Genomic DNA, 13,871 nt, shown 5'->3' with positions numbered 1-13,871 from the left:
TTGGAAGATGTAGCGAAAGCTTTGCTGATGGAATTTCTCTTATTTTTGGGTGTCACTGATGCGAACTCCAGGTCTCAACCGCAATGCAGAAGGGTGGTGATCACAGCTGTATTGCACACTCAAGTTTTGTTGACCTCTGATAGTTTTTGTTGTCCAGCACTCCATGCGCACCGGAATGTGGCGACTAGGGGCTTTTCACCGTAACTTCAATGAAGCCTACTTGTGACAATAAGCGATTTTCTTTTCATTTCATTTTCATTTCATGCCGTAGTCTGTATATGTTTGAGCTGGCATAGTTGATCCTGCGTTGGATCTTCTAGTCAATGGGGGCCTTTTAAGATAGGTGGCTACCAGGATGTGGGAAGTCCTTAAAATATTCCAGAGTGTTTCCTTCAAATAATATGGGATTTGGAGTACAGGGCTGAGCTGTTGAGATGTTCCGTTTTGGCAAAACTCCAGGACAGCCAAGTTTTTTTGTATGCGGAATTGAAGAAATCTGGAGTGGCTTGCAATTCGGTGCAGAGTGGACAAATACACTGTGGTCATCTGAAAACCGTTGATTATGTATGCCTATGATGGTAGAACAAAGTAATGTACAGCACAGGAACAGGACCTTCGGCCTCCAAGCCCGTGCCGACCATGCTGCCCGACTAAACTACAATCTTCTACACTTCCTGGGTCCGTATCCCTCTATTCCCATCCTATTCATGTATTTGTCAAGATGCCCCTTAAATGTCACTATCATCCCTGCTTCCACCACCTCCTCCGGTGGCGAGTTCCAGGCACCCACTACCCTCTGTAAAAAAATTTAAAAAAAACTTGCCTCGTGCATCTACTCTAAACCTTGCCCCTCTCACCTTAAACCTACGCCCCCTAGTAATTGACCCCTCTACCTTGGGGAAAAGCCTCTGACTATCCACTCTGTCTATGCCCCTCATAATTTTGTAGACCTCTATCAGGTCTCCCCTCAACCTCCTTCGTTCCAGTGAGAACAAGCAGAGTTTATTCAACCGTTCCTCATAGCTAATGCCCTCCATACCAGGCAACATCCTGGTAAATCTCTTCTGCACCCTCTCTAAAGCCTCCACATCCTTCTGGTAGTGTGGCGACCAGAATTGAACACTATACTCCAAGTGTGGCCCAACTAAGGTTCTATACAGCTGCAACATGACTTGGTTGGTTTAATTAGTTTTCCTTCTCAGCAGTATTTAATACTGACACCAGAGGGACGTCAAAAGTTTAAGGTGAATAGCCCATGTCAAGCCAATTGTAAATAGTATTGCACCATCACACAGATGTGCGTGACCCTGATCCCTATTTGTGAACCATCTGTTTCATATCCTCATACATCGCCCTTGGATGAGCTTTCTTGGACATCTAAATCTTTGGAGCATTTTCCACAGAGCCTCATAATTTACTGAGTTAAATGTGTTGATCGGGTCAAAGAAGGCAGTGAAGAGTACCTGGTGTTCTTAACATCTTTCTGGATTAGTCAGACAGGAACAAAGACCCTATCAGGGGTCCACTGGAAGATCTAAAGCCGCATTCTGTCTCTGAGTGAATTTTCTCAGCTACAGGAAGTAGATTCGGGAGAATGCGTGTCAGGATTTTGTCTGGATAAGGGAGAAATACCTCGTTATTTTCCACAGCATGACTTGCCGACCTTCTTGAAGATGGTTCCAATTATCGCATTCTTGCAGTCCTGGAAGTTCTTTTTCTTCGCAAATCCATCATAGATATATGCATAGGTATCTGCATATAATTCTGGTAGCTAGAGATAGAAACCATGGGGTGTTGGAAAGTGGGTTTCATTTGCATAATGCCAATAGAGCATGGTATTGCTAGCTGTTTGTGCCATTTGGCTGATCCAGGTAGGAACACCACGCTTGTTCCTCCTGACTCCACATTAGTGTAATAAAAAGACACAAAATTACTCTTTTTGGTGGCCTCCAGTGGTATTTTTTTTGTATTCTTGGAAGAAAAGACTTCACTGAATTTGGGTTTGGGGTTCTGATTGGCATATTGAAAGGCAGGATCTTGGGCCTATGGAAGGTGCCAGCCAACAATTTGGCGGCCTTTGCACTTCAGGCATGCAAATAGGCCAGTTAACCTAACATCTGTCAGAGGGAATATATTAGAAGCCATTATTAAAGATGTAATGGCAGGGCACTTGGAAAAATTCAAAACAATTTGGCAGAATCAACATGGTTTTGGGAAAGGGAATTATATGTAACCAATTTATTGGAGTGCTGTGAGTGAAGGAGAACCAGTGGATGTATTGTACTGGATTTCCAGAAGGCATTTGATAAGGTGCCACATCAAAGGTTATTGTGAAATATAAAAGCTCATGATGTAGCAGTAACATATTGGCATGGATTGAAGATTGACTAGCTAACAGGAAACTAGGCTTAATAGCCCTTGCGACATACTCGGGGATACTCTTAATCCAGTGTTTTTCAAACTTTTTTATTCCCCGGGACCCACATTCGCGACCCATGCTAGCGGCCTTCATGACCCACAACACATTTGATTACCGTTAATGCGACAGGGGAGCCTGCTTTGGGCCTCACAATTTCACTCCAATCAGGTTCGCAGGATAAGGCTATGCGCATATCAAGTGCAGACTTCAGCCAATTTTGTGCCGTCTTCATCTTTGTGAGAATGGAAGATCCAACCCTCATATGTAGGTTGTTGTGAAGGGCAATAGCAACGGAAATGCTTGTTTTACTCCACTGGATACTCCTGGGAGATGCTACTCCAGAATGCTGACAACCGCATGGGTTTTGGCATGTTTTAAATCTGCTATTGCAGGTCAGGTACAACAGCATAGTCTTTTCATTTTGAGTCATCTGTAAGTTAATAACTGACTCTGGGGTCTCAGCCTCAAAAGGAATTTTTCACCCACCACTTTTCTTTCAAAATCTGAAATTTACTTGGCCAGTGCTTCCTTGCATACAACGCACATGGGACTTGGATCCTTATTTGCATTGGCACAATTAACAAAACCATAATTCAACAAATCATTTTTGTACTGCTTTATTCCAGAGTTAAGTTTCTTTGTAGGCTGTTAACCAGAGGGTCTGAAGCTCTGGACAGAGCCAACACTAGCATTGCTCTGTCTTGCCCTGGACTTTGCTCAACAGCTCTCCCCTTCAGATTCAGTTGTGAGATCATGGCCAGTAGGTACACTGCCTATTTGTGTCTCTGGCTGTCTCTTGTAAGAAAATGATTAATCTTCATAGTCCTCGTGCCTTGCTTGCCAGCAGGTAGAAAATGGAAGAAGCTCTCCTCTGTGATTTGGTGCCATGTGTACGTGCATATGACCTGCTCTCTGCTGCGCTTCTGACCTGAAGACTCCACATAGCATCATTTCCTTCTTTAAAATAAGAATGTCGGTAGTGGCCGTTAGACACTTCTCTTGCAATCGGGACCACTGCAGGAAGGCTGTGACTGATTGCTCTGGAACCGTTCCGGCACCCGCCCGCAGGTTGCATCCCGCGCTTTGAAAAACCTCCCCTAATCTATCTTCCCGTGACAATTGAGGCTCTCCTCGCTGGGGCTCATTACTGGATTTTATTAAAAGCCAGCCTGGACAGCCACTCTGGCAGTGACTAATTGTGTGTATGCCGCCTTTGTGGCTGTATACTATGACTGCCATGAACTCCCATTTATTAACTTACCAGGGCCTCTTGTGGTCTTCATACTAAGGTACTCCTAAATGGGTCTTTTTCTGGTTTGCAAATGTGATGAGTGGTGTGTCACAGGGATCAGTGCTGGGGCCTTAACTTTATACAATTTGTATAAATGACTTGGGTGAAGGGACTGAAGGTATTATTGCTAAATTTGCTGACGGCACAAAGGTAGGAAATTAAATTGTGAAGAGTGTGTAAGGATGCTACAAAGTGTGTTAGGTGAGTGCGCAAACATCTGGTATATAATGTGGGCAATCGTGATATTGTCCATTTTGGCAGGAACAATGAAAAAGAAGCATCATATCTAAATGGTGAAATATTGCATAGGGATCTGGGTGTCCTTGTGTATGACTCACTAAAAGCCAATATAGAGTTACAACAATTAGGAAAGCTAATAGAATGTTATTGTTTATTGTGAAGGAAATTGATTACATAAGTAGGGAGCTTATGCTTCAGGGGCTTTTCACAGTAACTTCATACTTGTGACAATAAAAGATTATTATTAGTTGTACAGGGCATTGGTTAAAATGAATAGTATAGATGTGTTTAAGGGGAGGATAGAGGGCTATGAGGATATATTTGGAGGAGGAAGAATGGAATTAGTTCTGAATGGAGCATAATTGGCAGCATGGATTGGTTGGGCCAAATGGCCTATTTCTGTGCCATTTAGCTTTCCATAAACATCATCATAATGTATCAGGCCAGAAAAGGTGAATGAAAAATTGTACTAAGATATAAAATATAAATTCTGGATTGTAATAATGAATCTATATAAACCTTTTTATAAGGTTAAACATTGTGGCAATTCTGGACTCCAAATTATAGGAAGGATTTGATACGATAGAGAGGATATGGTGCAAAATCTGTGTGTTGTCGCCTGGTATGAGGAAGTACAATTATTTTAATAAAAACTGGAGAAATGTGGGTTATCTTCATTCAACGCAAAAATAATAGCATTGAAAATTAATTATTCAGAAATGAATTTACCAGAATTCAGATAAATATTTGTCCTTAATGAAGTATGTTTATGCCATGAGTTGTACTAATCTTTATTGGTGTCACATGTCGGCTTACATTAATACTGCAATGAAGTTACTGTGAAAATCCCCTAGTCGCCACACCCTGGCGCCTGTTCAGGTACACGGAGGGAGAATTCAGAATGTCCAATTCACCTAACAAGCATGTCTTTCGGGACTTGTGGGAGGAAACCGGAGCACCCGGAGGAAACCCACGCAGACACTGGGAGAACGTTCATACTCCGCAAGCCGGAAATCGAACCCGGGTCCCTGGCGCAGTGAAGCAACAGTGCTAACCACTGTGCTACTGTGCTGCCCACGTTTTGTGTCTCCCAGTTGTTTCCATAATTTTTTACCTTCCTGTTTATTATTTGATGTGTCATCTATTGTTTGGGATGAAAGAAATGCTGTTGTCCTATGGAAATGTTTTGATAAATGTTGTGTTTAGTACAAAGGTAATGAGAAATAACCTTAAAACTTACTTGCAATAAAAACAGTACTTTAATAATTTAACAGTAACTTTGCATTCACATTATCTTCTTTCCTCTGAGTACCAGGTGGTCACAAATATATCACCACATCTTTTGTTTTTGCTTTGTAAATGACAAATTTTGTTTGTAAATGACAATACATTTCAGTTTATCAGAGAATTTTTGCATTAAGCAAATATGTATTTCTCCTTGGAGGTTTTCAGAATTTGCTATTCTAACTCTTAATGTATTTAACCATGTTTAATGTATGCTTTGTTTTATTGATCTGTGTTGCTATCCAGGAGAGTGCATTGCACAGTTGACTGATGTGGGCGCCTTTGACCAACCAGAATCAGATACAAGGGCAACAGTTTACACAGATAAAACTGGAATGATAAAAGCTGCACGGTTACTACTGTCCTCTGTTACAAAAGTACTGGTGTTGGCAGACAGGGTAGTCATAAAGCAAATCATCAACTCCAGAAGCAAGGTAGGTAACTATTTGAATTAACAAGAAATTTACATCAAAAAGTATACATTAAAAAGAAACATTACAGTGTATGAAACGTACACAAACTGAAATAGCAAGTTTTAGATCAGAAAACCAGTGTGATGACTAACATTCCATTGTACTTGTATTAACCTAGGAGAAACTAGTAACTAAGTCTGCTTTACATCCCCATAAATAGATTATTCTGCAAAATACAATCTGGTATTGAAGAACATAAATGGGCTTTTATAATTATAGCCTTGTATAATGCATTTTCTTGTTGAATGAAGAGAAGCAATTGCTTCTTCTATAGTTGGAATGTAGAGCAACATAGCACAAGTGTGGATGGATACTTTGTTTGGAAATGTGGCTGCCAAGGAATATGAAATTAGACATTTAACCTAATTCCTTTTGGAATTATGAACTTGCAAACTTCAATGTCTGTAAGCTCGATGTATTTTTCCCTCATTAATTACCTTAGCTCAACAATTCCCGTAACAGCCTCCCCGAACAGGCGCCGGAATGTGGCGACTAGGGGCTTTTCACAGTAACTCCATTTGAAGCCTACTTGTGACAATACGCGATTTTCATTTCATTTCATTTTCAATTGTGGTTACAATGTACAAAGAAAAACAAAGTGATAGTTACAATATTCTGCGTTTTCAGTGGCAATTTTTGGATGGGAAAATGGTTTGACAAAATACATAGAATACCAATCACTGAATACAGCAGAGGTCAGCTACTTGTACCTTTTCACAAAACTCTGGAAAAAGTGCAAGTCAAAGAAAATGTACATTGGCAATTGGAAACAGACCATTCAACACCTCAAACTCATTCTGCCATTCAGTTATATCATTGCAGAGGTAACACAACTGGATTTGACATTGTTCCATACCCCTTAATAACCAGTGTTGAACAAATAGCCTTCAATCTCAATTCTGTAAATTTCAATTGACTCCGGATACTTTCATGGGAAATAATTCAGCAGTTTCACTAATGTTCTTGTGTGGGGATGAAAGTGCTTCTTGATTTCACTCCAAAAGTCCTCTTTGATCTGGATTTCTCCAATTGAGGAAGTAGTTTTTTCCCCATATACCCCATCATCCTTTTATTATTTACAATCCATCAGTTAGATTAATCGACCTTTTCAAGGGATATAAATTAAATTTCTGGAACCTGTCCTCTTGTAGAACTCTATGGAATACGCTTGTTGCATCCCTCTGGCTAATGATACAAGATCACCTGCAATTCAGGGCTCTTTCATTTATGTAAACAATCTCGTGTAGAACCTGAACAAATGCTATCTGGAAGTCCACACAGGATATGTAATATACCCCTATCTAACATGTTAATGGCTGCCTCTAAACAATCAACTAGGCCAGGCATGCATTGCCTTCCAAAATCCAAACTGAATCTCTGATTTAACTAATACTTGCTCAGGTACTTGGTCGTTTGACCTCTTTTAGATTTCAGTAATTTTTCATAAACATGGGCGTTAAACTGATGGGTCTGTAGCTGCTTGGTGTCTCTCACTTTCCCTTCTTAAATAATGGACTACCAGTTGCAATTTCCAATCCAAAAGCACAGTTTTTCAATCTAGAGAGTTTGGGAAAATCATGAACTTATCTGCAACTTCTACACTTATTTATTTTAATACAAGGGGTGAAAACTAATATATGCTGGCGATTGTTGTATCTTAAGTATCATTATTATCTCTGTTACTAATTTTTAATACATTAAAAATTTAAATACATTAAATTTTAATACATTTAATACATTAAAGCAGTTAGGTTCCTTCTCTTGATTTATTTTTAGATTTATTTGAATATTTTTAAGGTAAAGGGAGGTAGATTCTTGATGAGCAAGGGGATGAAATGTTATTGCAGGTAGGTGGGAATGTGGGCTAGGTGGGAATGTGGAGTTTAGGTTAGAATCAGATCAGCCATGATCTTATTGAATGGTAGAGCAGTCCGAGGGGCAAGTGGCCTACTTACTCTTAATTCGTATGTTTGCATGTTTCCTTGTATTACTGGTATTTTCTTGTATTCCTCTACTGTGAAAATGAATACAAAGCATTTCTTTAACAAGCCTGTTGTTTCCTAATTACTGATTATAATTTCATTGCATTCATCTTTAATGTCTTCGCAACTATCTTTGCCACTCTATTTCTCTTCATATATTTTTTAAATGCTTTTACCTTTAATATTTTTTCATTTTTTTCATATTACTTTGCATCCCGTATTACTTTGTATCCTTTTATTGTTTCTAGTTCTTCCAGTCTGCAAGATTGAAGCTTTTCTGTGCTTTGTATGAGCTTTGTCTTTTAACTTGATATTAGACCGGATTTTGGCTACCGAGGAAGGTAGTATGAGTCTGGAAATTTCCCAATTTGCTGGATCTGCCTTGGTAGAAATGTCCTGAATCCTGAGTTTTTTTTTTTGTTCTGGGCAGGGGTTGGGGAGGCAGGTGCAGGACAGACTCTGGTCTGCTGAACCCAGAACCAGAGCATAGGTGGCCACAGGGGCAGATAAGTGCTGAAATGGGCTGGTTAGAAGGCCTACCTTGATTCTCTGAGTCCTCGTTCCAATTTTATAAGATTTTAGGTGCTTTAACCCTTAACCCTCACCTCCACCACCCATTCCCCATGTCCCCTCATATCCCAATGCCAACCATGTTGCCATCTTCCCCCATGGCACCTCATATTCTCTATAACCACTCACCCTGGGCCGAATCGTCCCAGAAATCGGCAAAGCCTGATACCAGATGGGGAATTGAATCCACCGATGCCAACAGGAGGTTTTTCTACCATATTGTGTGGCATAGTGTGAAAAATTAGGAGGCATGATTTGCTTCTGATTCGCTCCCCCTCCCCCCATGCTCTTAGAGCTTCAATAGCCCAGGTGCCGCTACACAGAGCTGGCACTCCAAGTGATGGGAAGCTCCCCGATAGTCCTGGCTCCCAAATGGATGCCCAGTCTTTTGTTTGATTGATGCCTGACAAAAACCCCACCAACATCTGCTTCACTCCACATGACTGAGTGGTTGCAGCTTTGGCCACTCAATTGCATCCTGTGCTCTCAGCACAAGTGTAGGCATTGGCCCAACTTGCACTCCCAGACAAAGTGGTTGGCTTAGGCCATGCGGGTTAATGTTCCTTGCCTATATAACTATAATGCTGGGTGTTCCGAGTGTCACCCTTTGTGAGTGATCCCTGTCCAGCTGTCATCAGAACGTCCTCAATCTTGTCCAGGCGCGAATGGTTTTGCAGTCTCTCAATACTGATTTTGAAGTCTGCATAATCAGGGCTAATACTGCAGGAGCAATCATTGACACACTCAGGAACTTGTGTTGCTTGAGTGGGCATAATTGCTCCAGAAGCCAAACTCCAATCATGGTGACGTCAGTGCAACTATGTTCAGTGCATTCCTCTCCGAGTTCCTCTCAAGGTTCAGCCCGTCAGTTCACGCCTTTCAAAGACAGTTGTGATTCTTGCTGTTTTGAAAGCATAGAATCTTAGAAACGTTGTAGCACAGGAGGAGGCCATTTGCCCATCTTGTTCATGCCTTTTCTAACCACACCTTCCTGCTCCCAGTCCATAAGGTGCAAATCCAGCTACTTTTTAAAAGAGTTTAGGGTCTCTGCATCCACCACCACTCGGGCAACGAATTCCAGACTCCCACTACCATCTGTATAAAAAGAAAGTTCTTTCTGATGTTCCCTCTACACCTTCTGCCACTTATCTCGAATCTATGTTCCCTGGTTCTAGAATCTAGATCTCCGATTCTAGAATTCTTCACCAAGGGAAACAATTTTATCATGTTCCTTCTATCACTTCCCCTCATAATTTCGTACATGTTGCCATGGGATTTAAATTTGAGTAGGGGAATGTTTCTGGCATGAGGGCACTATAATGACATGCAAATTTATTATTAGAAAGTTCCCAACATTGGACTACATGAAACATGGCCTGCCACTGACTGGGAGGGGACAATCTCGGCCTGCATTTATGCCACTGGTATCGCATCTAGGGTCTTGTGATATTTTCCTGTTGCATCGCCAACATGCCCACTGCGAGAGGGTGTGGTAAATCCTGGAACCAGTCTCCATCAGGGGCAGACCTCAGGAGCGATGTGGAGGTAAAATAAAATAAACTTTAAAAAATATAATGCAGCTCTCACTATACAGACTTGAGAGTAGCCAAAAAACTCCCATTCTTTAAAACATCAACGCTTTTAAAACCCTTAAGTGGTTAATCTCTTATTCAGAGCAAATCAACTTTTCTTCATACACCTAACACTTTTTAAGAGCCTTTTTAAAGTATCAATCAAATTGTGAACTCTGCTGCTAGATAATTGGATCTTTTGAAACTTGGCCAAGTATTCAGAATAAAGAGACAGTCAGGAAATATCAACAAAGAACTCTTCTGAAACTTCTCAAACAGATGCTACATTGGCTGGCCTGTCAGTCATCACAGTCCAGCAGGGAGATTTGTTTTTATCAATCAGTAACAGCAATTTAAAACCTTGACTTGAATTTAATCTCCCTTCTCTGTCCGAAACCTGACAAAAGCTCAAGCCTATTATGGTCATGATTTGCAAAATAAATATTCCATTGTTTCCAGCTTGACAACTAATTGTTGTACATTACTTATCACTAAATCTAACATGATCTGTTCCCTTCAACACTGAAGCATGTTCTAGAATCTGCCCAAAATACATTCCAGAACACTTCATTGCCATTACTAATCAGGTTGTTCTGTTTCTCCCAGTCCTTGTGAAAATTTAGGACAGGTGTGTGCGAGGGAAGAATGTGTCATTGCTCTGTGATGTTGCAGATGTTGTAAATGATTGGGGAATTAAAACAGTTTTGAATTGCACTAGCATGGTGAGTTTGAAAATTTGTTGAATTTTTCTGGATTTTTCTTCACAGCAAGGCTGATGGAACAAAATAACAAACTCTTGGAGTTGCATGGTACTGCTGATAAGAACTGAAAAACCCGTGGGCAGCTGCCTTCCAATATTTTACAGCCCGCAACTAAATGAAAAGACAAGTTGTATATTCAGTGCTTAATCCTTCCCTCTGTGTCATAGTATAAAAAGATATGGCATTGTAAAGGCTAAACTCTTACGCTGAAGCATTTCCTCCTAACTACTGCAGATTTGAAACCTAGAAAAATTCAACATTATTTCACCAGCTTTTAATGTGTAAAATGAAGCAAGGGTAAACAAATTAAACATTGGAGCTGTCTGTTGCCACGTTGAAAACCACTGACCTTAATTGCACAGGGTGCCTGTGTATGTAAATGAGGATTTGAAAACTGTGTATGACCCAAACAGAAATTCATGTGCTAATGGCTAGCGTTTGTGCCATTAATACTCTGCCTAATTGTTCCAAGTTTTGACCAGTAATTATTTGTTCAGAAAACATCCAAGGGCAAATTCAATTTCTCCAAAGCCATGAGAAGTCATTTTTGAAAACTTCACTCATGGGATGTGGATGCCACGAGCTAGGCCAGTATTTGTTGGCTCATTTTTAATTGTTCTTGACAATGTGGTGGTCAGCTGCCCCCTTGAACTAATGCAGACCAGTGTAGATACACCCGAAGTGCTGAACAAAGACAATGAAGGAACGGTGATATATTTCCAAGTCTAGTTGTGGGTGACTTGGAGAGGAACTTCAACGTGGTGATGTTCTCCCGAGTATTTGCTTCCCTTGTCCTTCTAGATAGTTGTGGGTTTGAAAGGTGCTGTCGGAGGAGGTTTGGTGAGTTCCTGCAGTGCATCTTGTAGATTGTACACCCTACTGCCACTGTTTGTCGGTGGTGGGGGAAGTGGGAATGTTTGTGGAAGAGGTGCCATTCAGCTGACTGCTTTTTCCTGGATGGTGTCGAGCTTCTTGAGTATTGTTGGAGCTTCACTCATTCAGGCAAATGGAGAGTATTCCATTACACTCCTGACTTGTGCCTTGTAGATGATGAACTGGCTTAGGGCATCAGGAGATGAGTTACTCTGTAGAATTCCTAGCCTTTGACTCTTGTAACCGCAGTATTTATAGGGCCAGTCCAGTCAGTTTCTCGTCAAGATAACCCCCACAATGTTAATAGTAAGGGATACAGCAATGGTAATGCCATTAAATGTCAAGGGGCAGAGGTTAGATTCTCTTTTGTTCGAGATAGTCATTGCCTGGTACTTGTGTAGTGTGAATGTCACTTGCCACTTGTCAGCTCAAGCCTGAATATTGTCCAGGTCTTGCTACATTTGGACATGGAATGTCTCCGTATTTGTAGAGTTGCAAATGGAGCTGAACATTTTTCAATCATTAGCGCACATTCCCCACTTCTGACCTTATGATGGAGGAAAGGTCATCGATGAAGCAGCTGAAGATTGTTGGGCCTATGATACTACCCTGAGGAACTCCTGTCCTGGAACTGAGATGACTGACCTCCAACCATCTTCTTTTGTGCTAGATATGACTCCAACCAGTGGAGAGCTGCCCCCACCCCGATTCTCATTGATTTTTGTTTTACTGGGGCTCCTTGATGCTACAGTTAGTCAACTGCTGCCTTGATGTCAATGTCAGTCATTTTCACCTCGCCTCTGGAATTTGGCTCTTTTGTCCATATCTGAACCAAGGTTGTAATAAGGTCAAGTGCTGAGTAACCCTGGTGGAACAAAAGCTGCACATCATTGGTAAATCCCAACAAGTGAGTTACATAAAGACATCTGGTTGACCTTCTGTAGCTCTCCTGTTGAATGCATTCAGGGCAGTGCCTGAATTCCGATCTTGTTTCATTTACAGTCAAGCCTACTTTCTGAGTCTGTGTTTCAAGAACGTCAGGGGAAACTTGCAAATCTTTGAGACAAGTTCCCAGTGGAAGTTAATTATATTAATTATATGGACACATTATTGTCAAAAATAGAGAGCAGAAAGTTGATTTTTGTTTGGAACCCATTTGACTTTTATTGTTGAGGCAAACCAATAATAATGTTAGTGCTAGAGTTTAGACATTCAGACTAATATGTAGAACATGCATTTTTCATGGGTTTTTCATTACCATTCTGCCAAATGATTTATTAGAAAGAAAGGACTTGCATTTAGATAGTGAATTTCACAACCACAGAATGACCCAATCACTTTTGAAGGTTAGTCATTGTTGATTCTAAAGACAAATGGAATATACAATAATTCATGATTGGTACATTATATTTTGGCAGTTTCCTGAGGATGCAACCACCTCTGAGAACTTATGTATCCTCATCTTTTCACATCTCATTGCTACTCTTGAGATTGTACATTGTGGTGAAAAGACCTTTTGTCAGCAGGCTTCCATGTGAACCATGCTGCTAAGAAGCAACATGACAGTCATCCATTCTCTTTTGTTGCAGAGGAGCACATATGTGTATCTGAATTAATTTCTCCATTTCACATGCACCACTCAGTGCCTCTTGCAGTAAAACAGTTGAGATTAGAAAATCCATGGGCGAGGGAAGCACATGAAATTACACTCCGACACACACTCTGATTTGTGCTTCATTTTCAACTCATTAAATCAGCTTTGGCATTTTGTATCGTAAGACTAGAATCTTCAATATATGCTCCATCAAACCGTAGCCAACTCTTTGAAACAGTTGTTGAATTTAGTCCTACAGGGCAACTTTTTCATCAGAGCTCTTAAATTATTCTTCCTTAAGTATATGCCCAATTGCCTTTTTAAAGTTCCCATGAAATCCCCTCCCCACACTTTCAAGTCCTGCTTTTCAGATCTTAACTACCCTCACTATTATTTTTTCTCACCTTCAATTCACCAACAACCTCTGCTTTTAGACCCACCAGCCAGAGGAAATAGTTTGTTTGTTCCTGCATGCTCTATCAGAACTTCTCATGATTTTGAAAATCCCTACTAGATCTCTCTCTAATCTCTGCTCTAAGGAGAACAATTGTAGCTTCTCTAATCTCTCCATATAACTGAAATTGCTCATTCATGGCATCATCCCCTAAAATGTCCTCTGCATCCTCTCCAAGATCTTGACATCTTTTTAAAAGTCTAATGTCCAAAATTGTACATACTTCCAGCTGAGGCCTAACCAGTGGCTTCCTTGTTTTTGTATTCGGTGCTCCTATTATGAAGCCAGATTACTGATGCACTTTCTTAACTGCCTTGTCAACTTGACCTGTCAGCTTGAAGTACTTGTGAATATGCATA

The 13,871-nt window shown here is 40.7% G+C and overlaps 1 protein-coding gene across 4 annotated transcripts in view; it reads left to right on the top strand.

Annotated features, from left to right (window-relative positions):
- The window catches only part of ctnnal1 (catenin (cadherin-associated protein), alpha-like 1), a 501,890-nt gene that overhangs the window by 255,869 nt on the left and 232,150 nt on the right, over positions 1-13,871 (top strand). For all 4 annotated transcript variants that reach the window (XM_072508728.1, XM_072508726.1, XM_072508725.1 and 1 more), the window contains one exon: positions 5,481-5,668. In XM_072508728.1, coding sequence (XP_072364829.1) covers positions 5,481-5,668 — 188 coding nt within the window. The remainder of the gene's footprint in view (positions 1-5,480; positions 5,669-13,871) is intronic.

The sequence above is a fragment of the Scyliorhinus torazame genome, chromosome 6 (assembly GCF_047496885.1).
Source record: "Scyliorhinus torazame isolate Kashiwa2021f chromosome 6, sScyTor2.1, whole genome shotgun sequence".
Lineage (NCBI taxonomy): Eukaryota > Metazoa > Chordata > Chondrichthyes > Carcharhiniformes > Scyliorhinidae > Scyliorhinus > Scyliorhinus torazame.
Note: the sequence above shows the minus strand (reverse complement) of the source record. Positions and strands in the feature narration are given on the sequence as shown.